Genomic DNA, 26,393 nt, shown 5'->3' on the forward strand with positions numbered 1-26,393 from the left:
CTTATGTGTGTACAACAGAAAATATGAACAATAATATGCTTCGTAGTACTTTCACAATAGCAAAACCTAAACCTAGAAACTATCCAGATCCCCATCATCAGAAGAGTGTGGATGATGTACAGCAACCGAAAGAAATGAGCCACAATGACCCGCAACAGTGCAGGTGAATCTTAGCACAGTATTAATAGAAAAAATAAGTCCCCAAAGGTTACATTCACTATGGTGCCTTTTTTAAATAAAGGCAATATGAAAAAAACACATTTTAAGGAAAGTGTAAAGATAGTGAAGAGGAATCTCAGTGCATTTTAGAAGGTGGTGAAGCCCTTAATTGCAGACATCACCAAAGAGGCCAGAGGAAAGAATGATAGGAGATGGAGAGAAAAATTGACAGGGGATGGAGTTTCTTTTTGTATTTTATTTTATTATTAATTTTTTTTTTTTTTTTTTTTTAAGAAAAAGAGTGTGTGAACCAGGGAGGGGCAGAGAGAGAGGGAGGAGAGAAGATCTTAAGCAGGCTCTGTGCTCAGTGCGGAGCCTGATGCAGGCAGGGCTTGATCTCAATCCCAAGATCATGACCTGAGCTGAAAGCAAGAGTTAGATGCATAACTGACTGAACTGTACAGGTGCCCTAGGGGTGGAGTTTCTATATGAACTAGAAGGTCAAGAGCCAACAGAATATTGTTAATGTGACTCCATGTTCTATGTGAATTGGTAAAACCTGGACATTTTCAAAGTTTCAGTAGGTTACCTCTGGAGGCGTTTTGAGCTACACATAACTTTTCTTATGGACAACGGGACTCTTGGGGTAATAACTCTTTCTCATTTACTGAATAGATATTATGTGCCAGGCATTGTGCTTAGCACTTTTATGATTAAATCCATATATCCTGTAATTATCCCTGATGAGGTAATTGAGGCTTAGAAGTTTTATAAAATACAATTGGTGGGGCGCCTGGGTGGCTTAGTCGGTTAAGCGTCCGACGTTCGCTTAGGTCATGATCTCGCAGTTCGTGGGTTCGAGCCCCGCGTCGGGCTCTGTGCTGACTGCCAGCTCAGAGCCTGGAGCCTGTTTCAGTCTGTGACTCCCTCTCTCTCTGACCCTCCCCTGCTCACGCTGTCTCTCTCTCTCTCCTAGAAATAAAACATTTAAAAATAAACAAATAAAAATAAAAAAATAAAATACAATTGGAAAGTGGTAGACTCCAGCCTAGATATGTCCGACTGCAGTGATTACGCTCTTAACCATTATGCCGTAAAGTAGTTTTTGCTCTTGTTAAGCACCCTACATGGTGTCTTATTCTATGTCCTAGAAAGTTTGGAATCAAATTGGGGGCATAGTAAGTAAACTGGACTTTATAGGATCAACAGTATTAAGCTAACAGTCTTCAAGAAACCAACGTGTCAGGGTCCTGTTGGCGTCATATTAGATGTACTAGAAGGTTTAAAAAAGGAGAAGAAGAAAAATAAGTTGGTTTCAGACAGTGACATTGTCAGAATTCAACAGTTCTGTAATTAAGTAATACCTTGAGCTCTCAAATCCTTATTTTAAGTTAACATCTCCTAGTCATCATGAGTTTCTCACAAGAGAAGTTGAGACATCCCATATTTGGAGTCACTCCAGGATCACTGATGCTGTTCCCTACACAAACGCCTCCCTGGTTTGCAGCCTCCGCATAGCTAATAATGTCATCTTTTCCTTGCAAATTCTGCCTAAAGGTATCTGAACTCCAAATTATGGACCTCTTGGATATTCCATGAGTGGTTAAATGAAAAGAGACATCATAACAAAGCTATTTCCAGATTTTTAAAAATTTGCTTCCATTCCAGAGAATAGGTTGAATACTTTAATTCATACTAGATATAACTGTTTATTGTAGAGATTGCCAAAAACAATAGCAGTTAAACAAAATAGAAATTTTTTCTCTCTTATGATAAAGAGCCCTAAATATAGTTAGTCTAGGTCTGGTGTGGCACTGTATGATGTCAGGAACCCGGGATCCCCCTCTCTTGTTTCTCTAACATCAGCAGGTATCTTCCTACTTGATAGTCCAAAGTGGCTGCCCAAGCTCTAGTCACCCATACATATTCAGCACAAAGCTGAAATATGAAAGGGGCATCATTTTAAAGACATTTTCTACATTTGTACCACTGTTTCCGCATACATCCCACTGGCTAAAATTTGGCCATTTGGTCATAAATCGCTGCAAGATAGGGCAGAGATTACAATCTGACATGCAGTGTCTGTTTGGAAATATTGTAGTGGTATCAGTTCATCAGATTGTATGGTTGTCAACCCCTCAAACAGAAAAGCAGAAAAAAACCCTCCATGGGAGAAGGGGGAGGCTCCAAGCCCTAGACATCTGGATAGAGTGAAAAACAAGCGGTATTGAATTCCAGTTCAGTATCCTAGAAATATTGATTAAGATCCTTAGGCAGAATCTGAGTGTGGGGCAAAAGTAAGCTAAGAATAATCTTCCTAGCCTCAGTTTCTCCCAATTCCACTGAACTTCACTTCCACCACAGCCTTCATTGGATGTATTTACTGGGCATATCTTTTTCCAATTTGTGGCTTGTCTTGCACTTTATTATGGTGTTTTTTGATGAACAAGATTTTAATGAAGCTCAGTTTCAATGTCTCAGTGCTTTTTGCATCTCACTTGAGATATATTTTCTTAAGATATCAATTTATTTTGGAGTTGTTTTGTATCAGTATTTACAGTATATCTCCTTTCTTTTAGCAGCTGCAAAGGGTTAAATTATAAAGATAAAGCATTTTTTAATCAGGCCTCTATTTATATATACTTAGGTTATTTTCTATCATTTCCTACTATAAACACTATAATATATAAAGTAGAAGGTAAAAGTTGCTCTCATATACACACGTAGTAATCCTGAACCCCAACATAACCATTGATAAGTTGATAAGGTTCTTCAAGGTATTTTTATGGATATATAAACATATTTACATATAAAACAAGTATGTGTGTATTGGAGTGTATGTGATTAGACGCACAAAAAGTCTTCTGTAACATGCTTGTTTCAAAACAAGTTTTATCATGAGCATATTTTCATATTAGTATATCAACAGCTAGATAATATAGTATTTCATTGTATGGGTGTAATATAATTTATCACTTAACTGTCCATCCTCAATAGGTATGAACAAGGATAGATACAAACACAAATGTCCATAGTCTATATATGTACATTGATACTGTGAGTATTTTTGTGATTTCCCCCCTCTTTTTCTTGGGCCTAGAAAGTAAGCTAAGCTAAAGTAAGCCCGAATTGATAAACTCTAGGCTGACACATCAAGACAAAAAGTCAGGGGGCCTATATAAAACCAGGAATGAAAAAGGAGAAGTTACAACTGACACTACAGAAATACAAAGAATCATGCGAGTCTACAAAGAACAATTATATGCCAACAAATTGGAAAACCTAGAAGAAATGGATAAATTCCTAGGAATACATAACTTCCTAAAACTGATACAGGGGCACCTGGGTGGCTCAGTTGGTTAAGCGTCCCACTTCGGCTCAGGTCATGATCTCACGGTTTGTGGGTTCAAGCCCTGCATTGAGCTCTGTGTTGACAGCTAGCTCAGAGCCTGGAACCTGTTTCAGAGTCTGTGTCTCCCTCTCTCTCTGACCCTTCCCTGCTCACGCTGTCTCTCTCTCTCTTTCTCAGAAATAAATAAAACATTAAATAAATAAATAAAACTGATTCACAAAGAAACAGAAAATTTGATAGACCAGGGCCCTGGCTGGCTCAACCGGTTAACTGTCTTGACTCTTGATTTTGGCTTAGGTCATGATCTCACAATTGGTGAGATTGAGCCCCCGCTCAATCTGCACTGATAGCATGGAGCCTCCTTGGGATTCTCTCCCTCCCTCTCCCTCTCCGCCCCTCCCTTGCTTGCTTTCTCTCTCTCTCTCTCAAAATGAAAAACATGTTAAAAACCTGAAGAGACCAATGCAAGCGATGAAATTGAATCAATATTTTTTAAAACCCCAAAAACAAAAAGTCTAGGACCAGACAACTTCATAGGTGAAATCTGCCAAACATTTAATGATGAATTAGTACTTCTCCTTTTCAAGTTATTCCAAAACATTGAAAAGGAAGGAACACTTCTCCACTCATAAGGCCAACAGGTACATGAACAGATGCTCAGCATTAGCAATCAAGAGGGAAATGCAAATCAAAACCACAATGAGATCACGTCACACCTGTCAGATTGGCTATTATCAGAAAGAAAAAAAAGGAAAGTAAAGGAAAGGAAAGAAAGGAAGAAAGGAAGAAAGGGGAAGGAAAGAAGGAAAGAAGGAAAGAAGGAAAGAAAGAAAGAAAGAAAGAAAGAAAGAAAGAAAGAAAGAAAGAAAGAAAGAAAGAAAGAAAGAAAGAAAGAAAGAAAGAAAGAGAAAGAAAGTGTTGGTAAGGATGTGGAGAAAAGGGAATCCTTATATACCATTGGTGGGAATGTAAAGTGGTGCAACCACAATGGAAAACAGTATGGAAATTACTCAAAAAATTAAGAATAGAACTACCATGTAATCCAGAAATACTGCCTCTGGGTATTTATCCAAAACAAAAACCATAAGCCAAAACGCAAAAAACAATTTGAAGAGATATATGCATCCCCATATTTATTGTCACATTATTTACAACAGCCAAGATATGGAAGTAAACTGAGTGCCTATCAATAGATGAATGGATAAAGAAAATGTGATGTGTGTTAACACACACACACAAGAATATGGAATGTTATTCAGCCATAAAAGAATGAAATCTCACCATTTGTGACAACATGAATGGACCTAGACAGTATTATTCTAAGTGAAATCAATCAGATAAAGACATATGCCATATAATTTCACTTATATGTGGAATCTGTAAAACAAAACAAACAAATAAAACAATAGAAACAGACATATATATGGGAAACAAACAAGTCCCATGACACATTTAATGAAGATAAAACTATAGACAATTGTACATTTATTCGGTATTGCAAATATTTATCTATGTGCCAGGTTCTGGAGATATGGTTGTGAACAAAACTAAAATTCTACTCACAAATTCCAATGTGTGGGCTTTCCCCCACCACCAAACAATCCTCTGATACCACCTGGTGATAGTGTCAGATCTCACAGGTTGAGGGTTCAGTCCTACAAGCTTGCCCTTCCCCCATTTCAGATGCCAATCACAAGTCCATATTGTCATCTGTACTTTTGACTTACTAGCTATAGACTGGAGGTTCCAACAACCCCTCCTACGGTTTGACTAATTTGCTCAAAGGCAGCTCACAAAACTTAGAGAAACATTTTATTTTCTAGATTACCAGTTTATTATAAAAGGATATATAACTCAGGGACAGCCAGATGGAAGAGATGCATAGGGCAAGGTATGGGGATGGGGTAAAGAGCTTCCATGCCCTTTCTGGGCCAAAACTCTCTCTGTACCTACATGTGTTCACCAACCCAGAAACTCTGTGAGCCCCATCCTTTGAGTTTTTATGGAGGCTTCATTACATAGGTATGATAATGATTAAGTTATTGGCCATTGGCAAGTGATTCAACCTCCAGCCTCTCTCCCCTCCCCAGAAGTCAGGGTGTTGGTACTGAAAATTTCAGCTCTCTAATCATATGGTTGATTCACCTGGCAGCCAGTCCCCATCCTTAGGTACAGTCAAAAATCACTTCATTAATATAACAAAAGACACCATTATTGCTCTCATCACTTAGGAAATTCCAAGAGTATTAGGAGCTCTGAGCCAGAAACAGGGATGAAGATCAAATATGTATTTATTATAAATCACAGTATTGCCAAACAAAAATATGTGCTTTCATAGAACATATATACTATGAGAGAAGGAAAGGAAAAGGAATAAGAGAAATCAAGGATGGCTCCTAAATTATTGTTTGAGTAATGAGGTGGTGACGGTGTATTTATTGAACTAGAAGTGCTAGATTGGGGATGGGAGAAGGCAGGAATTAATTGGCTTGGAAATGTGACGTTGGAGGTGACTTTTAGATTTTTAAGGGGGGATTCCAGGTAGGAATTAGGAGTCCGCGGTTCAGGAGAGAAGTGAAAGCTGGAGATACAGATTTTTCAGTCATCATCACGTAAATGGTATTTCAAGCCATGGGACTGAATGAGATCATTTAGAGGACAATTTCAGAAAGCAAAGGCCCAAGGTCAAACCCTTAAGTAGCCTAACGTTTGGAGGTGGAACAGAGAAAGAGTTTTAGTAAAGGAAATTCAGAAGTAGGAGAAACTAGCTTTTATGAGATGTCCTAGAAACCAAGATAAGGAGGCACTTTAATTGTGTTGAATTCTGTTGAGGTCAAATATAATGAGGACAGAATTGGAATTTAATTGGTAACTTGATGAGATCAGTTTCAGGAGAGTAGAGTCAAGAAGCCATTAGAGTGGACTGTGGAGAGAATTGGAGGTGTGAAGATGTAGGCAGCAACAAGAAGCAGCTCTTTAGAAAAATTTTTCTCTGAAGGAAAGTTAGAAAATGGTGCAGTTGCTCAAATTGGCTACAGGTCAAGAAAGGATTTTTTAAAAAAATTTTTAATGTTTATTTTACAAAGAGAGGCAGGGGCAAAGAGAGGGAGACACAGAATCTGAAGCAAGCTCCAGTCTCCACCAAGCTGCCAGCACAGAGCCTGATGCGGGGCTCTGCGAGATCATGACCTGAGCCAAAGTCACTTAACCAACTGAGCCACTCAGGCGCCCCAAGAAAGGATTTTTTTAAAAAGATGAGATATAAAAAAATATTTTTATGACATTCAAAATGCCAATGAAGTATCAAGTGGCTCTTAATGATATCAAGCAGTAGTACTGTATTTCCTTAATCCATTCACTCTTCCACATTCCTAAATAATAATAGAATCTCAGATGCCATTGATTATAAGATACACCATTATTGCAAATACTCTAAAAGAGAAAAACATGCTGCCAGTTAAACTATAGCATGCTATCATTTATAAAATACCAGTTTCGCAGATGTTCAAATATGAAAAAAGTGTATATTAGGATCAATGTCATACAGTATTACTTTTCTCTCCTCAAGCCTCCAATACCGTCTCTATCTTCACTTTCAGCTTCCTATTTAACTGAGAAAATACAAGTATTCATAGGAAGATATGCTCATTCTCCCACCACCAAATCTGTATCTCAATCTGCATCCGTACCCATAAACTCTGTCTCCCTTTATATTTTAGTGGATGAATGGTCCATACTCACAACTGATCCTTCTAATGTGTACTGAATTCCATCCCTTTTCTCCAGGACTTTTCTTCCTGCAACTATGTAATTTCTCCTGTATTGTCAATTTCTCCCTCTACTGTATAATTTTAATTAGCATACCGACTATAATTTCTTCCATCTTAAAAAACCCATATGCACTGACAGCCTTCTTTTTCTACTCATCTTTAAAACGCCAAACTTCTTAAAGGGACTGTCTATATACTTGCTTTCCACACTTCCTCTCTTCCCATTCTTTCATTCCACTCTTACCAAATTCTTATCAGATTTTATTGAACTTCTACCACTACGCCGAAATGGCATATTTCAACAGCCTCCACAATGCTAAATCCAATGGTCAATTCTTAGTTATCATCCTACTTGACTTGGCAGCATTTAATACAGTGGATCACTTCCCACTTCTTGAAACATTTTCTTCCCTTGAATTTGCAGATTCAAACTCTTATACTTTGACGTCTGTCTCACACATTATCCCTTCTCAGTCTTCTTTGTTGGGTCCTCTTCATCACCTTTGCTGGGACCTACGCTAGCGCATCGCTAAAAGAAACTGAAATAAGGATAGATTATTATCTTATACTGACTTAGATTTTCCAGTTTTTAAAAATTCCGGTGTCTTTTATATTTTTAAACGAAAATGATATATACACTTCCCTTTTATAAATGAGCCTGGCTCTCGGGGAAGCCCCAGAGATACCAACCCAGGAATCTCCCCACAAAGAGGCAGAGGCCTCTGACACCTTCCGGAAACGAGCTCCACAGGCCTTATGGGAAATGTAGTCCCCTATGAATAGCCTGCACCGCGGGGGGACCTGGGAACCTGGGCGGCAGTTACTTCCGCACACGCGCAGTGGGGCGGCAGCCGGTATTCAGTAATCTTCCAACCTGCGCAGCCTGAAGGGAAAGTGGGGGGTTTCTCCCCGATAGTCTCTAGGAAATCTCTGTAATCTGATCTCTTAGACCCAAAGATGGGAGTGTGGTGGTGAAAAACTGGTAGGTATGATTCTGCGGAGCTTGGGGACGTAAGGGAAGGGCTGGGAGAAAGATAGGCACCAGTTTATTGGCTTACCCAAACGAAGGTAAAACTTCACAACTCCCACGTGCAGCGATTTAGTGTTTGGGTACTAATTCTGGAATAGTTAAGAGAAAGCAAGAGAAGGGTCTGACTGCCAGTCAGTGGGTTCCCAGATCCCGAGTGGGGATGGGGCAGGCTCAGTTTGCATTCTTGATCTTGGAGGTAGAAATCACAGTGTAGGAGTATGTGCATCAGGCTTTTCCTTACCTGGTTATAAGAACATCGTTGGCCCTACCAGAGCCTGTAAAAGGCAATATTAAATCATTCCAAGGGATCTAGGAAGTATTTCTAGAGAACCTGCTATGTTCTCCGTATATTCTCACAACAGTCATCTGAAGGAAGTGTTCTCTTCATTTTGCGTATAAATTAACTGAAGCTGACAGAGGTTAAGTTACTTGCTTATACTGACGATAAGTGGAGAGCTGAGATTCAAACCAGATGAGTTTTCACCAAATTTTATTGTTTTTGTTTGTTTGTTTTTGTCTTAGTATGGTTGACACACACTCTTACATTAGTTTCAGGTGTACAACAGTGATTTGACAAGTTTCACCTTGTGCTGTGATCACCACAAGTGTAGTTAGCACCCTGCACAAAACAAGAGTTGGATTCATTCTCCTTTTGAAATATTTAAGCAATTAATGTGGAATAAATTCTGATTTGTAGTTATTGTTTTGTTTGTTTTTGTTTTAAGTAAAGGATCTTTGGTGAATTTGCAGACCTTCCAGGGAAGACTGTAAATAAAGCTGTGAGTCCTTCTTGCATATAAAGCCTTCCTATGGCCCCAGCCCTGCTGGTGTGAATCTAAAAAACCTGGGGCGCTTGGGTGGCTCAATCGGTTAATCATTCGACTTCGGCTCAGGTCATGATCTCGCGGTGCATGGATTTGAGCTCTGCGTAGGGCTCTGTGCTGACAGCTCAGAGCCTGGAGCCTGTTTTCGAATTATGTGTCTCCCTCTCTCTCTCTTTGACCCTCCCCTGCTCATGATCTCTCACAATCTCTCTCTCTCTCTCAAAAATAAATTAAAAAATTTTTAAAAAAGAATTCTAAAAAACCTATACTGGGCTCAGAGGAGATGGTGAATTTCCAGAGAAAGAGAAACAGATTTAGAATTTAAACTGAAGGCTCCTCTTAAAATAAATAAATAAAATAAAATAAAATCCTGGGTCTCTCAATCCAGCCTTCTCAAGAAAACCCAACCTAATTTGAGCTCTTTTTTTTATCCCATCTTCAGAGCAGAGACCAGAGAGTCACAGGAAGGAATGACTTCCAGAGATATGCTGGGTTTCAGAAACCAGGCTTTTAGTTAGTTTTTAGACTCATTTATTATTATTTTTCTTAGGATAAAATTTTGGGAAGAAAAAATATCACTGGTTCAGAGATTAACAACTTGCCATCAGATCAGTAGGACAGAAATGTACAACATACTTATCTAACTTTCATAGATTCATAATAGATCCACCATTAGAGTTTGGTGCTTATAAAATATGGATTTTTCTGACATCCCTAGAGTCGACATTCTCTCTCAGTAGGTGACGTTTACTGAAGCTGCAATGTGAGCCTTTCTTTTCTGATTTTTATTTTTTCCTTGAGAGAGAGAGAGAGAACGTGGGTGGGAGAGGAATAGGGAGAGAGAGAGAGAGAGAGAGAGAGAGAGAGAGTCTGAAGCAGGTTCCCTGCTCAGCACAGAGCCTGATGCGGGACTCAGTCTCACAACCCCGAGATCATGACCTGAGCTGAAATTAAGATTCAGACACTTGACTGACTGAGCCACCCATGTGCCCCAAGAGTCCTTTTCTAATAGTGCTTCTTTTCTTTTGAATTTTGGTTTTTCATGTCTTTCTATTCTTTTTCCCATTTTTGCTTTCATAGATCCCTGTGTAAGAGTTACAGAAAATGATCAACTTCCAGGTATGTATCCATTTATTCAGTCATTTAAACCTCTCAAAAATCCATATAAAAAGGACATGTATAGACCTGTATAGGGAAAATGTAGATTGAATAGATTAGGTCCAAAAGAAAATTGATCATTGATATCCAGGTCACAGGGCCTATACATAGTTGGAATAAATATGAGCTGCATATATGTACCCAATCTTTATAGAAATCATAGAAAATGGATAGCAAACCAGGTAATGTATTGGTATTGTCCACAAGAATAGAGCAAAACAGTTCCTTGGAGAAGTAAAGATTTTCCTGACACAACTCTCTAGAGAAAATATCTTATAATCGGTTTTCATGGAGATAATGTTAGAAATAATATTCACAGGGGCTCCTGGGTGGGTCGGTTGGTTAAGCTCTGACTCTTGATTTCAGCTCAGGTCATGATCTTGAGGTTTGTGGGTTCGAACCTTGCATCGGGCTCTGCATTGCTGACCCTCCACTGTAGGTGGACTCTGGGACTCTGTCTCTCCCTTTCTCTGCCACTCCCCTGTTCGTGTTTGCTCTTTCAAATAAATAAACTTGAAAAAAAGTTACAAATAAGAAAAATAACATTCACAAGCAACAGCCCTGTGATAAATAAATGTAACATCACATTTTATATTATATGACATGCTATATTACTTAGAATGTTTCCTAGAGTAAGCAGAGAACATATTGTCAATAAGCAGCACTATATGAACTCAGTTTGTAAGTTCAGATACGTAGCCTTTTTAATATTCTTCTGGAACTGTAAATAAACCTTGTATCTTTTCCAGAGTCTGCTGGTATTCTTGAGCATTTTCTCTCCTGTGTGAATTTTACTTTATTTTATTATTTTTTAAAAAATATTACTTTTGAGAGAGAGAGAGAGAGAGAGTGAGCAGGGAAGGGGCAGAGAGAGAGGGGGACAGAAGATCCAAAGCAGGCTTTGTGCTGACAGCAGCAGGCTCTATTTTGGGCTTGAACTCACGAACTGTGAGACAATGACTTGAGCCAAAGTCAGATGCTCAACCAGCTGACTTTAGGTCTCTGGTTTGTCTCTATTTGACTTTATGTCAACTTACAAAACTAATTTTTTAAGTAAAAAAAATTTTTTTTATGTTGATTTACTTTTAAGAGAGAGACAGTGTAAGCAAGGGAGGGGCAGAGAGAGAGGGAGTCACAGAATCTAACACAGGCTCCAGGCTCTGACACAGCACAGAGCCTGACACGGGGCTTGAACTCACGAACCATGAGATCATGACTTGAACCAAAAGTCAGACACTCAACCAGCTGAACCACCCAGGCACCTCTGTGTCTTTTTTAAAAATTAAAAAACAATTTTTAATGTTACAGAGCTCCTATTAAAGATTTTTTTAGTTGATTCTTAGGTTTTCTAGGTAGACAGTTATATACTTTTCAAATGGAGTTTTGTTCCTTACTGCTCAATATATATGTTTTCACATTTTTTCTTGTCTTATTGCAATGGACAAGATTTTGGGGAACTATAAGGTTTTTTAAATGTTTTGAGAGAGTGTACATGTGTGAGCAGGTGAGTGGCAGAAAGAGAGAGAGGAAGAGAGAATCCCAGGTACACACGGTGCCTCCATCTCAGAGCCGAATGTGGGACTCAATCTCATGAACTGAGATCATGACCTGAACTGAAATCAAGTTGGATGCTCAACCGACTGAGCCACCCAAGTGCCCTAGAAACTATAAATTGCTAGCCATTATCTTTTTGTTCTAGTTTTAATGGGAATGATTCCAGTATTTCATTGTTTCCTCTTGTATTTTGGTAGATAGTTGGTTTTTTTGTTTTGGTTTGGTTTTTATTCTCTTGTTTTTAGTCAAGTTAAAGATTTTTAGCTTGTGAAGATTGTTTTCATAAATTGGAAACCTTTTTTCCTATATGTTTTTTTAAAATACCTGTTGGTTGGGGCACCTGAGTGGCTCATTCAGTTGAGCATCTGACTTTGGCTCAGGTCATGATCTTGTTTCTGAGTTCAAGCCCCACATCAGGCTTACTGCTTTCAAATCCTCTGTCCCTCTCACTGTGCCCCTCCCCTGCTTGCACTCTCTTAAAAATAAATAAAACATTAAACAAAAATAAATAAGTAGATAAATACTTGTTGGTAAAATAATATGTTTCTCTAATGTAGCAGGTAGGGAATTTCTGATATTTTTCTCAATATTGAACTGTCTGTGCATTCATGAGATAAATTCTAGCTAGTCTTCTAATTTTTTAAAGGGTCAGATGGTAAATATTTTAGGCTTGAAGGCCATACAGCCTCTGTGGCAACTACTCAATTCTGACTCTGCAGCTGAAGCAAATGAATGGGTTTAAATGTTCCAGTAGTATTTTATTTACAAAAATATCAGGCCAGGGTATGGGTTGTAGTTTGCTGACCCCTATTCTATATGGTTTTAACTATGTCTTTGTGGTAGAAACGTAGCCACACGTCTTTTTTTGTTTGTTTGTTTTTATTTATTTGTGAGAGAGAGAGAGAGAGACAGTGTGAACAGGGGAGGGTCAGAGAGAGAGGGAGATACAGAATTTGAAGCAGGCTCCAAGCTCTGAGCTGGCAGTCAGCACAGAACCTGACACGGGGCTCGAACCCATGAACTGTGAGATCATGACCTGAGCCGAAATCAGACACTTAACCGACTGAGCCACCCAGGTGCCCCGCCACATGCCTTTTTAATTTCAGCTTAAGTTCATTAAACACGATTTTGATGTTATGGTTGAGAGGATATATTTTATCATGTAAAAAAATTTATTTTCTATTTTATTATGGTCACGTGAGTCTGACATGTTACCTTATAGTCCTTCTAAATAATGTATTTACTTTGTAGTATGTAATAGAGTGTAAGATGTCTGAGAACAGTAATACCTTTATTACTATTGATTTTATATCACTAGTAGAGTGTCTGGTAGGTCCTCTTTAAACATTGTATGAGGGAATGAATGAAGAACATATAAACAATATTTTAAATAATTTTATTGAGCATAATCACATATTACAGATGGACCCATTTAAAATATATACAACTCAGTGGTTTTTAGTCTCTTCATGAATTGTAAAGCCGTCTTTACAATCTAATTTTAAAAGGTGAAAGATTATATGATCTGAAGAGAAACCAGAGTATCTGCAGTCTAATTTTAGAATATCTTCATTACCCTCAAAAGAAACCCCATATTAAAAAAAAAAAACAAAACCAAAAACCCATATTGGCAGTCATTCCCCATTCATCCTGTCTCCCAGCTCTAATTTATTTTCTGTTTCTAAGGATTTGCCTTTTCTGAACATTTCATGTAACTAGGACAGTATAATATGTGATCTTTTTAGTTCACTCAGGTATATACATAGGAGGGATTGCTGGGTAATATGGTAGCTCAATGTTTAACATTTTGAGGAACTGTAAAACTGTTTTCCATAGTTGTTGCACCATTTACAACCCCCCTAGCAAGGTATGACAGTTCCCATTTCTCTGCATCCTTGTCATCACCTGTCATTGTCTGTCTTTGATTTTAACCTTCCTAGTGGGTGTGAAGTGATACCTTATTGTGGCTTTGATTTGTATTTACTAATGATGCTGAGCATCTTTTCAAGTGCTTCATGCACATGTGAGCATCTTTTTCATGTCTTTGGAGAAAAGGTGTTCAAATCCTTTGTCCATTTTTAAATTAAGTTGTCTTTTTATTGTGTTGTAAGAGTTCTTTTATATTCTAGGTACAAATCTCTTATCAAGATATTTACACATATCTCATCCCATTCTGTGGGTTGTCTTTTCACTTTCTTGATGGTGTCCTTTGAAACACATATTTTAAATTTTAATGATTTCCAATATATGTATGTTTTCTTTTGTCACTTAAACTTTTCCTTTCATATGTAAGAAAACATGGCCTATTCCAAGCTCCTGAAGATTTACTCCAATGCTTTCTTCTAAGAATTTTATAATTTTAGTTCTTGCATTTAGGTCTTTGATCCATTTTTAGCTCATTTTTATATATGATGTGAGGTGTTTGTGTGTATGAGGGGGTCCAGCTTTATTCTTTTGCATGTGGATATCTAGTCCCAACACCATTTGTTAAAAAGACCAATCTTTACCCAATTTAATTGTCCTGACACTAGTGAGTATTTTTAATGTGATTTTTGTTTCTATCACAAAGTATATTTCTGAGTCAAGCATACAGCAGTTATCATATATAACTTTCTGAAAACTTAACAATGAATATATGATCATAAGAGGCTGCCATGATTCTCTTGCAAGTCCCCAAATAATACACACTTTAGTTTGAAGATGAATGTGCCATTATAGGGATCGGTGACATTCCAGGATGTGGCTGTGGACTTCACCCCGGAAGAGTGGCAGCTGCTGGACTGTGATCAGAGAGCCTTGTATTGGGATGTGATGCTGGAGAACTTTAGAAACCTCATTGCAGTGGGTAAGGACAGTGGGTGGCACCTCTTCACGGTAACATAGCACCTTTCCTGTGGGACTTGTGGACATTCTGAAGCATCACTGAGTTTGGCCTTGCATGTCAGTGGTCACAGATTTTTAATCCCCTTTGATATTAAGCATACACAGACAGTGAGTGTTTGCTTCCACCTCCCAAATGGAGGAGAAGCATCTCTTCTGTTCTAAAGTCTGTCTGTCATCCTTTCCAGGCCCTGAGACTCAAGGAGGCAGACCTGAATTGTGAGGGAGTCGTTTGTGTCTAGCACTTTGTCTCTAGTTCTGTGTTGTTTCCCACTAACAGGGAGTCCGGTTACCAAAACAAAAGTGATCTTCAAGGTGGAGCAAGGATGGGAGTCATGGATGGCGGAGGGGGATCGCCCACGCTGGCGCCATCCAGGTGAGTGAGAGGAAGCTGGGCAGATGGGAGTCTTTGGGACTGAGATCCCAGTTGGTCAGTGAGGGACAGGTAGCTTTGAGCACCTCTTTCGGGAAGCACCTCTTAAAAGCCGCACACGTTTGGAAGTGACTGGGTACACTTGACCCGACATTGTCTGGGCCCCAGATGACACCTTCACTTACTCTGCCCACACAGCTGCTCTGTGTCTTTGCTCAGCACTTGTATGGGGGGATGCCGCACTCCTCTCTGCCCGGGCTGCCTCCACTGCCTGTTTTATGCAGGTCCTTGTTTTCTTCTCTTAATTCCTCAAATCCTCATTCTTCTTTTTTCCTCAACATGATTACAGATTGGGGCTCCCGGGTGGCTCAGTCAGTTAAGCAGCCAACTCTTGATCTCAGCTCAGGTCTTGATCTCATGGTTGTGAGTTCAAGCCTTGCATTGGGCTCCATGCCGGGGTATGGAGCCTACTTTGTAAACAAAACCAAAAAAACGTCAAAAAACCCACACCTCTTTTTTGTACATATGGTTCTTATATTGTAATCAGCTCATGTGGATTTGAAGTCTTACTCCACCAATCACTGGCTAACCTAATTATTCTGTAGCATGATTTTATTTATAAAACCAGAGTAATATTAATCCTCACCTCAGGTTTCTTTTAAAGATTATCTGAGTTAATACATGGAAAACCCCTCAAGTAGTTGGCTGATGGTAAGCATTCAATATACATTGGCTGGTTTTTTGTAAGATTTTTTTTTAAATGTTTTTGTTTCCAAACATGCTACTAACATTATGCTCTAATTATTCCCCTTTTCAAAAAAAACCTTTCCATTTCTTATAGCATATACCCCACCTGTGCACCCCACCTTGCTCATCTTTCATCTCACTGCTGACTTGGGGTATCTACCTTTTATAGTGTATCTTTTTGCTTCACATGGTGATGCAGATGTCATTTGGAAATTCTCTCAAATTCTTCATTTGAGTTGGTTTCTCGCTAATCTGCCCTCACCCTCACTTCTTGCTTATCCACCTTTGCTTCTTGCCTTCGTGTTTCTCTCCAGAACTTCTCCCATAGAGACTGTCTCCCTCTGAAGACCTCACATGATTTTCTTTGTGCTGTCTGTGCCTCTCCAACTTCCCAGTCCCATCATTTTCCCCACCTGGCCTTAATCTCTGTTTTTTCATAGTAACCAATATTTAATATGCTTCACCCTTCAAATTTCTCTTCACATTGTGATCAAGGTTAATGACTGGCCTGCTGTTTTGCAGCCTCCGAATCACTGTGGTAAGCAACTTAGCTTTTTCTCTCACGAGCGTTTCCTTAAATACTGTTAGGACTTATTGCCAGTGATTTCAATTATTAGTTTTTCTAAGACCGATTTAAAATAAAATTTTCTTTTTCCACAGAGCCCATGAAAGAAGTATGTTTCAAATGATTAAGACACCAATTAAGTGTATCTTAGCTCCTGGACCCCAACTTCTAACACAAACCAAGTGAAGTTTAACTCCTGTTATGGTGTCTAGGCTGTTCGCCAATTCCATTCTATTTTCTGGTTTATCTTTGATGTTCCTGCAAGATTTTCCCAAATCATTTCATTTTCCTAGTCACTCTTCTGACAAATAAGCACAAGTTATTCCTTTACAACCTTTATTTAATAATACTTAAATGGCTTTGAAGGTCTCTTTAATGTGATCCCATTCTGTTTATCTGGAAACGGTCCATCTGGAATAGGTCCATCCCTATTCCATGGCAGTTGGGCTCTTTAGTGAACTTTGTACATGATTTAATTCTGTGCATCAGTTCTTTTCATACTGGTGTGCTCTACCTAACTAAAACCAGCATGCTCTTAAGTCTGAATTCAGTGTTCTCCTCTTTCATGGTAACTAGTAACTCCAGCCTACGTTAATCTCTACCTTCTTTGAACCTCCATCCCAGCTCTACTATGGTTCTTTCATGAAAACTTGACATATATTCTTTTAGATTTGTTTTTAATTTAGTTAATTATTTTTTTAAATTTACACCCAAGTTAGTTAGCATGTAGTGCAATAATTATTTCAGCAGTAAATTCTAGTGATTTCATCCCTTACGTATAACACCCAGTGCTCATCCCAACAAATGTCTTATTTCCCCTCACCCATTTAGCCCATCCCCGACCCACAATCCCTCCAGCAACGCTCAGTTTGTTCTCTGTATTTAAGTCTCTTATGTTTTGTCCTCCTCCTTGTTTTTATATTTTTCCTTCCCTTCCCTTATGTTAATCTGTTTTGTATCTTAAATTCCTCATATGAGTGAAGTCATATGATACTTGTCTTTCTCTGACTAATTTCACTTAGCATAACACCCTCCAGTTCCATCCACGTAGTTGCAAATGGCAAGATTTCATTCTTTTTGATTGCTGAGTGATACTCCATTGTGCATATATTCCACATCTGTATCCATTCATCCATCAGTGGACATTTGGGCTCTTTCCCTACTTTGGCTGTTGTCGTTAGTGCTGCTGTAAACGTTGGGGTTCATGTGCCCTTTGAAACAGCACACCTGTATCTCTTGGATAAATACCTAGTAGTGCAATTGCTGGGTTGTAGGGTAGTTCTGTTTTTAATTTTTTGAGGAACCTCCACACTGTTTGCAGAGTGGCCGCACCAGTTTAAAACCCTGTATGCTCTTGGGGCACCTGGGTGGCTCAAGTCGGTTGAGCATCCGACTTAGGCTCAGGTCATGATCGCATGGTTCGTGGGTTCAGGCCCCGCGTCAGGCTCTGTGCTGACAGCTAGCTCAGAGCCTGGAGCCTGTCTTCAGATTCTGTGTCTCCCTCTCTTTCTGACCCTCCCCTGCTTGTGCTGTCTCTCTGACTCTCAAAAATAAATTAAAAACATTAAAAAAAAATTTTTTAAACCCTGTATGCTCTTAAGGCATCTTTGTGCATGATAATGTCCTGAAGAGAAGGTCCTGTATCATTTTTTGTTTGTATTCCATTGCTGAGCACACAGTGGATATTTAATGAACATTTCGTTAACTTACTGTTGTAAAGTCAGGCTTTGTGGGGATGTTTCTTATTCTTTCAATGAGGCTTTTTTTACATTTCCTGAGGAGGATTTAAAGAAAGCAAAAAACAAAAAACCATTACCATTTTCCAAGTGTGTAATTGTAGTTGAGAGGTGAAACAGCCATATAAAATATTTTAAAATTTTATGAGTGTAGAAGGTTTGTTGGATGTGCGATAACATTGCAGTTTTGTTCCAGTTAATAGTCAGGATGATTGGTCTCAAGCAGCAGTGGTGACTCTTGGAAGTTAAGAGAAAATGGAGCTTAAAGTTTAAAGTGTGCAAAGATTAGAAGACTCTGTTTTTGAGATTATGGAACAATAGCTCCTCCCTAAAGAATATGTAAGTACTAAAAAAAAAAAAAGAAAAGAAAGAATATGTAAGTACTAGATAGGGTGAGAGGTGATGAGGAAGAGCAAGTTAAGGTGGGGAAGGAACATGAGCAAAACATTGTAGTTATTTAGAGTCTAGAATTCTTGGGACAGAAGGTATTTGTTCAGGACTAGAAGAATGCGTGCTTAGATATCGTGAGTGAGTTCATTATAATGTATAGTTTTGTTCACCAGGCTGATTGCCCTGGATTTTTCAGTTGGTTACTATTAGTTGAGGGAAGACAGGATGCTGCTTCCCATCAGTTGAAGTAGAGAGGAAAGGAGACAGGCACTCCAGTCTCCATGAAGAAATGTGTACTGATGGCTATAGACAGTGCTCGGGGCAGCTCCACAGAGAAGGCATGAGGCAAGAAGTTGGGGTGTCATACTAATACTACACAGGGAGGGAAATTCAGAAGGGGGAAATATAACCCTCTTTCCCTCTTTTTTCTTTTAAGTTTATTTAGTTAAGCAACCTCTGTACCCAATATGGGGCTCAAACTCAGGACCCTGAGATCAAGAGCCACGTGCTCCTCCAACGGAACTAATGAATTATTCCCCCCCCCCCTTTTTTTTTAATGGAGAGATGGATTGGAGACTTGTAGGGTGTTGAGGATAGGAAAGAAAAAATGTAGCCTCAGGATAAAGTGACTTCAGCTTTCTGGGGACTAGGTTGTTGAGTAGATTGAAAGAAAATGTAAAATCTGTACTTGTCAAATACAGATATTACAAATAGTTGTCATATATAGAAACCCAGACAGAACGAAAGCAATAGCAAGCAGACAGACTCTCTGCCTGGGCTTCCAGGTACACAGGAGAGTGAATCCCAGCTGTTGTCGATTGGTGCCCTCTGCACACATGTCTCACCTGTGATTTGGATGGAGTTAGAAGACTGGAGATATAAGAACGTTCTTGAAGGTAACTGCCATTGTGCCAGGTGATTAAGAGGAGAAAGAGATGTGAATGATGGAAATGGGGAGCTGTCCTACCAGGGTAACTTAGGACTGGGGTAGTGAGGACTCAGATTCTGATCTGCTCCCTTCAGATCTAGTTTCTCCTTCGATAATTTTCCCTTAACTCCTGAGTCTCTTGTTCCTCTGGTCACCACATCCATTGGTCAGATCCCTGCAATGGGTCTCTTCATTCTGTGAGATAACTATGCATCGACATTGAGCAACCTTTTGACTTCTTTGTGCCCTACTTACTGTAATTTGTGCCGATGTAACTATCTACGCATAGGTCACAAGTTAAGCCATTTGTTCTCATTGTTGTCATTCATCTGCTCCCGCTTCCTCTTCAGCAGTTTTATTCTTAAAGCTCAGGAGCAAGGCATATACAGGATTTATTTCAGAACTACATACTAGACTTGAAATCCTTTTTCTTTCAGTGACCGTTGATGGAAAAAATTAACTAGGCATGCTTTATTGTGCTCCTTTTTAGAAGCCGAGTGCCTACTTGTTGATGAATCAGAGAAGAACCAAGAAAGCAAAGACAATTTTTTGAATTCAGTTTTGTTCACATTCAGTAAAATTCTGACTATGGAGAGACTCCATGGTTATAACATGAGCTCAAGTCTTAATCCTACAAGAAAAAAACCCTATAAATGTAAATCATATGGGAAGAGTTTGCAGCCTGCTTTAGATTTATTTGATTATAATAGATGTTGTACTGGAGAAAACTCTTATGAATGCACTCAGTGTGGGAGAGCCTTCAAAAAGAAGTTTCATTTCATTAGACATGAAAAAAATCATACAAGAAAAAAGCCCTTTGAATGCAACGACTGTGGGAAAGCCTATAGCAGGAAGGCCCACCTTGCAGCTCATCAGAAAATCCATAATGGAGAGAGAGCCTTTGCGTGCAGTGATTGTGGGAAAGCATTTATGTACAAAGCACAGCTGGTGGTCCACCAGAGACTTCACACCGGAGAGAAGCCTTACGAGTGCCATCAGTGTGGGAAGTCATTCACTTGGAACTCCTCCTTTACCCAACATGTGAAATCTCATACGCTCGAGAACTCATTTGAATGTAAGGAATGTGGGAAAACCTTCAGGTATAGCTCATCCCTTTATAAACATTCTAGATTTCATACAGGAGAGAAGCCCTACCGATGTATTGTATGTGGCAAAGCCTTTGGTAACACATCTGTGCTTGTGACACATCAAAGAATTCACACAGGAGAGAAACCATATGAGTGTATTGAATGTGGCAAAGCCTTCATCAAGAAGTCACATCTCCTTAGACACCAGATAACTCACACAGGAGAAAAGCCCTACAAATGTAACAAATGTGGGAAAGCTTTTTCCCAGAAGTCAAATCTTATTGTACATCAGAAAGTTCATATATAATATTCATGTTGTGGATATGACAAAGCCTTAAATATTAGATAAATCTTATTAAGTAGAAGAGAAATTCATGTTGAGAACTCCACCAATTTGAATGGATTTGGAAGAGTAGATTCCCAGAAAAAATAATCAATGCCAACCATGTTCTGGAAGTGATAACAAAGTGTTTACAGAAAAAGATCACAGAAAACATTGATTTATAAATAATAGAGCATGAGCTTAAAAAAGTCGCATAAATTAATGAAGGAATTAGTGAAAACTACATTTACTATCCCTGATTTTTATAACAAATTATTGAATTATGCAAATGTGAGTATAAAATGTTTATGTGTTAAATTATATCTATTAAGAGCGAAGCACATACCATTTTTTCTTCCAATCCTAAAAACATGCGAGTGAAAAAATGTGGTTTAATATGAAGTACGAATTTCAGTAATATTTTTATCCATTTGCTGGCACTTTTCATGGGCCGGGCAGTGTTACTGAATCTCAGTCTCTTTAACTATAAAACTTGTTAAAAAGATGTTTTCCTGTGTATGTAAGCAGCAAAAACAAACAATATGCCCGTTGAGAGGGAAAAACATTTCTGTATTACAGTAAGTTGAAATTAAGTAAGTTTGTAAATAAAACATTTGCACTTCAAATACTCCTGTTTTTCATTGGTGTATCTACATAAGGTGTAAGCATAGCTCAAGTAATGTTTAACTGAGGTACCTTCTGTATTTGATTTTAATAGACTAGGGTATCATGATACTTTGCAACTTTGGGGAGTGAGTTTTTTTGTCTTTGTTTTCTAATAAGAAATCGATACAGGTTTAGCTCTTAGGGGTACCTGCAGTTGTCCTGTGACAGCATAGGCAGCATTAATCAAGGTGAAAAAGCAAGTGTCCCTCCTTAGCAACTTCACTTTAGAATGTGTTATCAGGTAAGCTACGCATATTCCCTTAAAAGGATGAACCACCCATTATTTAAGCTGGTTTTTATTGCTGTCCACAGTATTCCTGGAAGTATTCCTTGATGATGTCAAAAACCCTTTATGCCTTTTCTTGAGTAGTGACAAAACAACCTGAACCTAAATTTGGAAATCAAGCTTTTTCAACTTTAAGCTGAGTTATACCGTGTTGCATTTTCTTTCATCAGTCAGTTTTTGAAGACTAACATTGAGTAATGATTATAAATGAGAGATAGCGAGTGCTTTTTTGAACAAGCACACTAGAACTTAACGGAACTAAGTTAAATCTTGTCTACCAACAAAAATTCTTCACTTGACCAAACTTTAGTCAGTCACCTGAACCTTCCCCTAGGCCTTCTCTTCTGAGCACTTCCTTGTAAAATAGTTTTAGCAAGAATCTCATTTAGTCAGTTTAACCAGAACTCCGTGCCCTTGATCAGGTTCCTCATCCTCTACAATCCATCACCCTGGCCTGTCTTCAGTAAGAGTCATGTTAGATCGAATTAGCCAGAATCCTCCTCATCTCTGATGTTTTCTCTTAGTAATTTTTCTATCCATTGACTTCTGCCTTGCTCCTTTGCTATAAGTTCCCACTTGCCCATGCTGTATTCAGAGTTAAGACCAGTCTCTACCCAGCTGAAATCTCATTACAGTGGTCCTTATACCTATTGCAATGGTCCTGTCTTGCCATCTTTAACAAGTGATCTTGAATATCTTCTTTCTTTTTTTAAAATTTTATTTTTGAGAGAGAAAGACAGAGTGCAAGTGAAGGAGAGGCAGAGAGAGATGGAGACACAATCCAAAGCAGGCTTCAGGCTCTGAGCTGTCAGCACAGACAGAGCCTGATGTGGGGCTCGAACTCACAAACAATGAGATCATGGCCTGAGCTAAAGTTGGATGCACAACTGACTGAGCTACCCAGGTACCCCGAATATCTTCTGTCTTTAATACTCCCCAAGTGTTTTAGGAGACTACAGTCTGGTTTTACTCTTGTAGTTCCCAAAATTTCTGGAACCCCTTTCTTTTGGAATCGTCTTCAGAAACAGTTTGATAGCCATGCAGGAAATTCTTTCGATATTTATAGTCACAGGACTTGCCTTTTTCTCAGCTCATTGGTTTTCTCATTTCCTATATGAAATCCTCATTTTGTCCTAGTTTTACCATTCCCATCCTATCTCTCTTTCCCAAGCCTGTACCTCTCATCTGAGAAACTCCACAAACTACTACAGGAAGAGAGGAAGTAGGGGGCTCTACTGTTGCTAGCGTAATGTGAGCCCCTTGAAGGAGCAGCTCTGTGGGTAAATGGGGCAAGAAGTGTGTGATGGTCTGCTCTGGGAACAAAGGAATAAAACAAGGAATTCTTAATTGTAATATATCAGGAAGGATGTAATCTGGGATTCATAAGTTATTTTGCTCCCTTCTTTAAGTGGAAGTAGGAATACAGCAGTAGATAAAATTATTTCCAGTACTGGACAGATATAAACTGCCTCCTAGACAGCTTTTGCCACTGACCTCATTGTCCTGCTGTACAAGATTTTGGCAAGAAGAAAAACAAAACTATGCTTGGATTCAACCAAACATCTTAGATTCCCAGAACTCCTTTGTGTTCTGTGGCTGAAACTGCCACGCACAATTTAGGTGAGAAATCTCTTGATTGTCCCCACCTCTAACAGTTTGTCATAACTTGAGATTTTCTTTCCTTTTTTTTACTCTATAAAAAAGTAATTCAAAATGCCTTCTCTTTTATTTGTACATAGATGGTGTATTGGCATTCTCCCCCCAAGAAACTGTTCATTTTTCTGATTATATCATGTGCTAATTTTTAAGAATCAAATATGATAAATATAATGAAGAAAACAAAAAGTGGAAAGGGATATCTGAGCTTAGGAGTCCTCATGTTCTAGAAAAAGGTAGGGAGAACATTTAGGCCTTCTAAGATGTAAAAACTTTAAGGGTAACTAGAAAAGCATAGAAATAGACTAACTTACAAATCTGAAGATAGGAATAATGAAAACTTAATAAATCCAACAGAGATCAGGAAAAGTGAAAAGCGCAGAAAAACTCTATAGACTTTATTCATATTTCACTACTTTTCCTACAAATGTCCTTTTTCTGCTCTACAATCCAAGATACCAACAATGTTCTTTTTAACAATTTTTTTTCTTCCAGTCCAGTATCCAAACCAGGATTACCCACTGCTTTTCTTTTCTTTTCGTTTTGTTTCTTTTTTCCTTTCCTTTCTTTTCTTTTCTTTTCTTTTCTTTTCTTTTCTTTTCTTTTCCTTTTCTTTTCTCTCTCTCTCTTTCTACAAAGGGCATATGGATTTATTTATGTCATTTATTTCTTTTGTGGCATAACTTTATTTCTTTTTAAATTTTTAAATATAATTTATTGTCAAGTTAGCTAATACACAGAGTATACAGTGTGCTCTGGCTTTGGGAGTAGACTCCCATGATTCATTCATCACTTCCACACAACACCCAGTGCTCATCCCAACAAGTGCCCTCCTCCATGCCCATCACCCATTTTCTCCTCTCCTCTGCCTCCCCCATCAAGCCTCAGTTTGTTCTCAGTATTTAAGAGTCTCTTGTGGTTTGACTCCCTCTCAGTTTGTGACTATTTTTTTCCCTTCCCTTCCCCCATGGTCTTCTTTTAAGTTTCTCAAATTCCACACATAAGTAGTGAGAACATAGATCTTTCTCTGACTGACTGATTTCACTTAGCATAATACCCTCCAGTTCCATCCACATTGTTGCAAGTGTCAAGATCTATATACACACACACATATACATATACATTATATATATGTATGTATATATATATACCACATCTTCTTTATCCATTCGTCAGTTGATGGACATTTGGGCTCTTCTGATAAATTGGCTATTGTTGATAGCACTGCTACAAACATTGGGGCTATGCATCATCACTCCTGTATCCTTTGGATAATTCCTAGTAGTGCTGTTGCTGGACTGTAGGGTAATTCTATTTTTAATTTTAGAAGAGCCTCCACACTGTTTTCCAGAGTGGCTGCACCAGTTTGCATTCCCACCAACAATACAAGAGGGTTCCCCTTTCTTCACATCCTTGCCAACATCTGTTATTGCCTGAGTTGTTAATTTTAGCCACTCTGACCAGTGAAGTGGTATCTCAGTGTGGTTTTGATTTGTGTTTCCTTTATAATGAGTGATGCTGAGCATCTTTTCATGTGTCTGTTAGCCATCTGGATGTTCTTCTTTGAAAAAGTGTCCATTCATGTCTCCTGCCCATTTCTTCACTGGATTATTTGTTTTTCAGATGTTGAGTTTGATAAGTTCTTTATAGATTTTGGGTAATAAGCCTTTATCGTCTCCCATTCTGCTAGTTGCCTTTTAGTTTTGTTGATTGTTCCCTTCGCTGTGCAGAAGTTTTTATCTTGATGAGGTACCAATAGTTTATTTTTGCTTTTATTTCCCTTGCCTCTGGAGACGTGTTGAGTATGAAGTTGTTGTCAGTTGGGGTCAGAGGTTGTTGACTGTTTTTCCCTGTAGCATTTTGACGGTTTCCTGTCTCACATTTAGGTCTTTCATCCATTTTGAGTTTATTTCTGTGTATGGTGTAAGAAAATGGTCCAGTTTTCCTAGCACCATTTTCAAAAGACTGTCTTTTTTCCATTGGATATTCTTTCCTGCTTTGTCAAAGATTAGTTGGCCATACATTTTTTGGTCCAATTCTGGGTTCTCTGTTCTGTTCCATTGGTCTGTGTGGTCTGTTTTTGTGCCACTACCATACTGTCTTGATGATTACAGCTTTGTAGTACAGGCTAAAGTCCTGGATTGTGATGCCTCCAGCTTTGCTTTTCTTTTTCAACATTATTTTGGTTTTTTGGGGTCTTTTCCCACTGCATTTCTTTAGATTCCTTTAATTTGAAATAATTCCTCAGCCTTTCAACACCTTTCATGACATTGTTAGTTTTGAAGAATACAAGTCAATTATTTTGTTAAATGTCCCTCATTTTTGGTTGGCCTGATGTTTTCTATAATTAGACTCAGGAATGCATGTATGGCAAGTATGTCACATAAGTGATAGTGTCCTCAGCATTTCATGACAGGAGGCACAATGTTGACTTGTCTCATTACTGGTAACCTTGATGACTTGGTTAAGGTGGCATCTACCAGGTTTTTCCAATGTAAACTTACCACTTTTTGCTTTCTAATTAAGTAATTTGTAGGAGAACTATCCTGTTTCTCTTCCAGAATTTATTAGTATCTAATGAAATACAACATGCGCTCCAAGAGGGCAGGTATTTTCACCTGTTTTGTTCATTAGTGCACATCTAAATCAATGCCTGGTACATAACATAAGCTTGATCAACATGTTTTTGTTGAATATTAGATATATGCTTACAATAAGGCCTGACAGTATATACACATTTTATTTTATGTTTATTTATTTTTGGGAGAGAGAGTACGAATTGGGTGGGGGGTGGGGGAAGAGAGAGAGAGAGAGAGAGAGAGTGAGAGAATATCCCAAGCAGGTTCCGCACTGTCAATGTGGACCCTGACTCCAGGCTTGACCTCATGAATGGTGAGATCATGACCTAA

At 38.6% G+C, this 26,393-nt stretch overlaps 1 protein-coding gene across 3 annotated transcripts; it reads left to right on the top strand.

Moving 5' to 3' along the window:
- Positions 1-8,127: 8,127 nt before the first annotated feature.
- Positions 8,128-21,502, top strand: ZNF684 (zinc finger protein 684). Of its 3 annotated transcripts, XM_039255960.1 has the most exons (6): positions 8,128-8,263; positions 10,216-10,254; positions 14,566-14,692; positions 15,008-15,103; positions 19,324-19,434; positions 19,957-21,502. In XM_039255960.1, the coding sequence occupies exons 2-6, from the start codon at positions 10,240-10,242 to the stop codon at positions 20,859-20,861; spliced, it is 1,254 nt and encodes a 417-aa protein (XP_039111891.1). In that variant the 5' UTR covers positions 8,128-8,263; positions 10,216-10,239; the 3' UTR covers positions 20,862-21,502. The 3 variants fall into 3 exon arrangements, with proteins under 3 accessions (XP_039111891.1, XP_039111892.1, XP_039111893.1); XM_039255961.1 differs by lacking the exon at positions 19,324-19,434; XM_039255962.1 differs by lacking the exons at positions 8,128-8,263; positions 10,216-10,254; positions 14,566-14,692; positions 15,008-15,103 and adding an exon at positions 17,991-18,487.
- The last annotated feature ends 4,891 nt before the right edge of the window (positions 21,503-26,393 follow it).

Source organism: Hyaena hyaena, unplaced genomic scaffold (genome assembly GCF_003009895.1).
Source record: "Hyaena hyaena isolate Hyena2069 unplaced genomic scaffold, ASM300989v1 scaffold_551, whole genome shotgun sequence".
Classification (NCBI taxonomy): Eukaryota; Metazoa; Chordata; class Mammalia; order Carnivora; family Hyaenidae; genus Hyaena; species Hyaena hyaena.

Bases quoted from the DNA above. Each gene is read 5' to 3' on its own strand.
- ZNF684 (XM_039255960.1), top strand. The intron at 14,693-15,007 runs GTAAGGACAGTG...TCCCACTAACAG, and splicing joins TAGAAACCTCATTGCAGTGG to GGAGTCCGGTTACCAAAACA. The intron at 19,435-19,956 runs GTAACTGCCATT...GCTCCTTTTTAG, and splicing joins ATATAAGAACGTTCTTGAAG to AAGCCGAGTGCCTACTTGTT.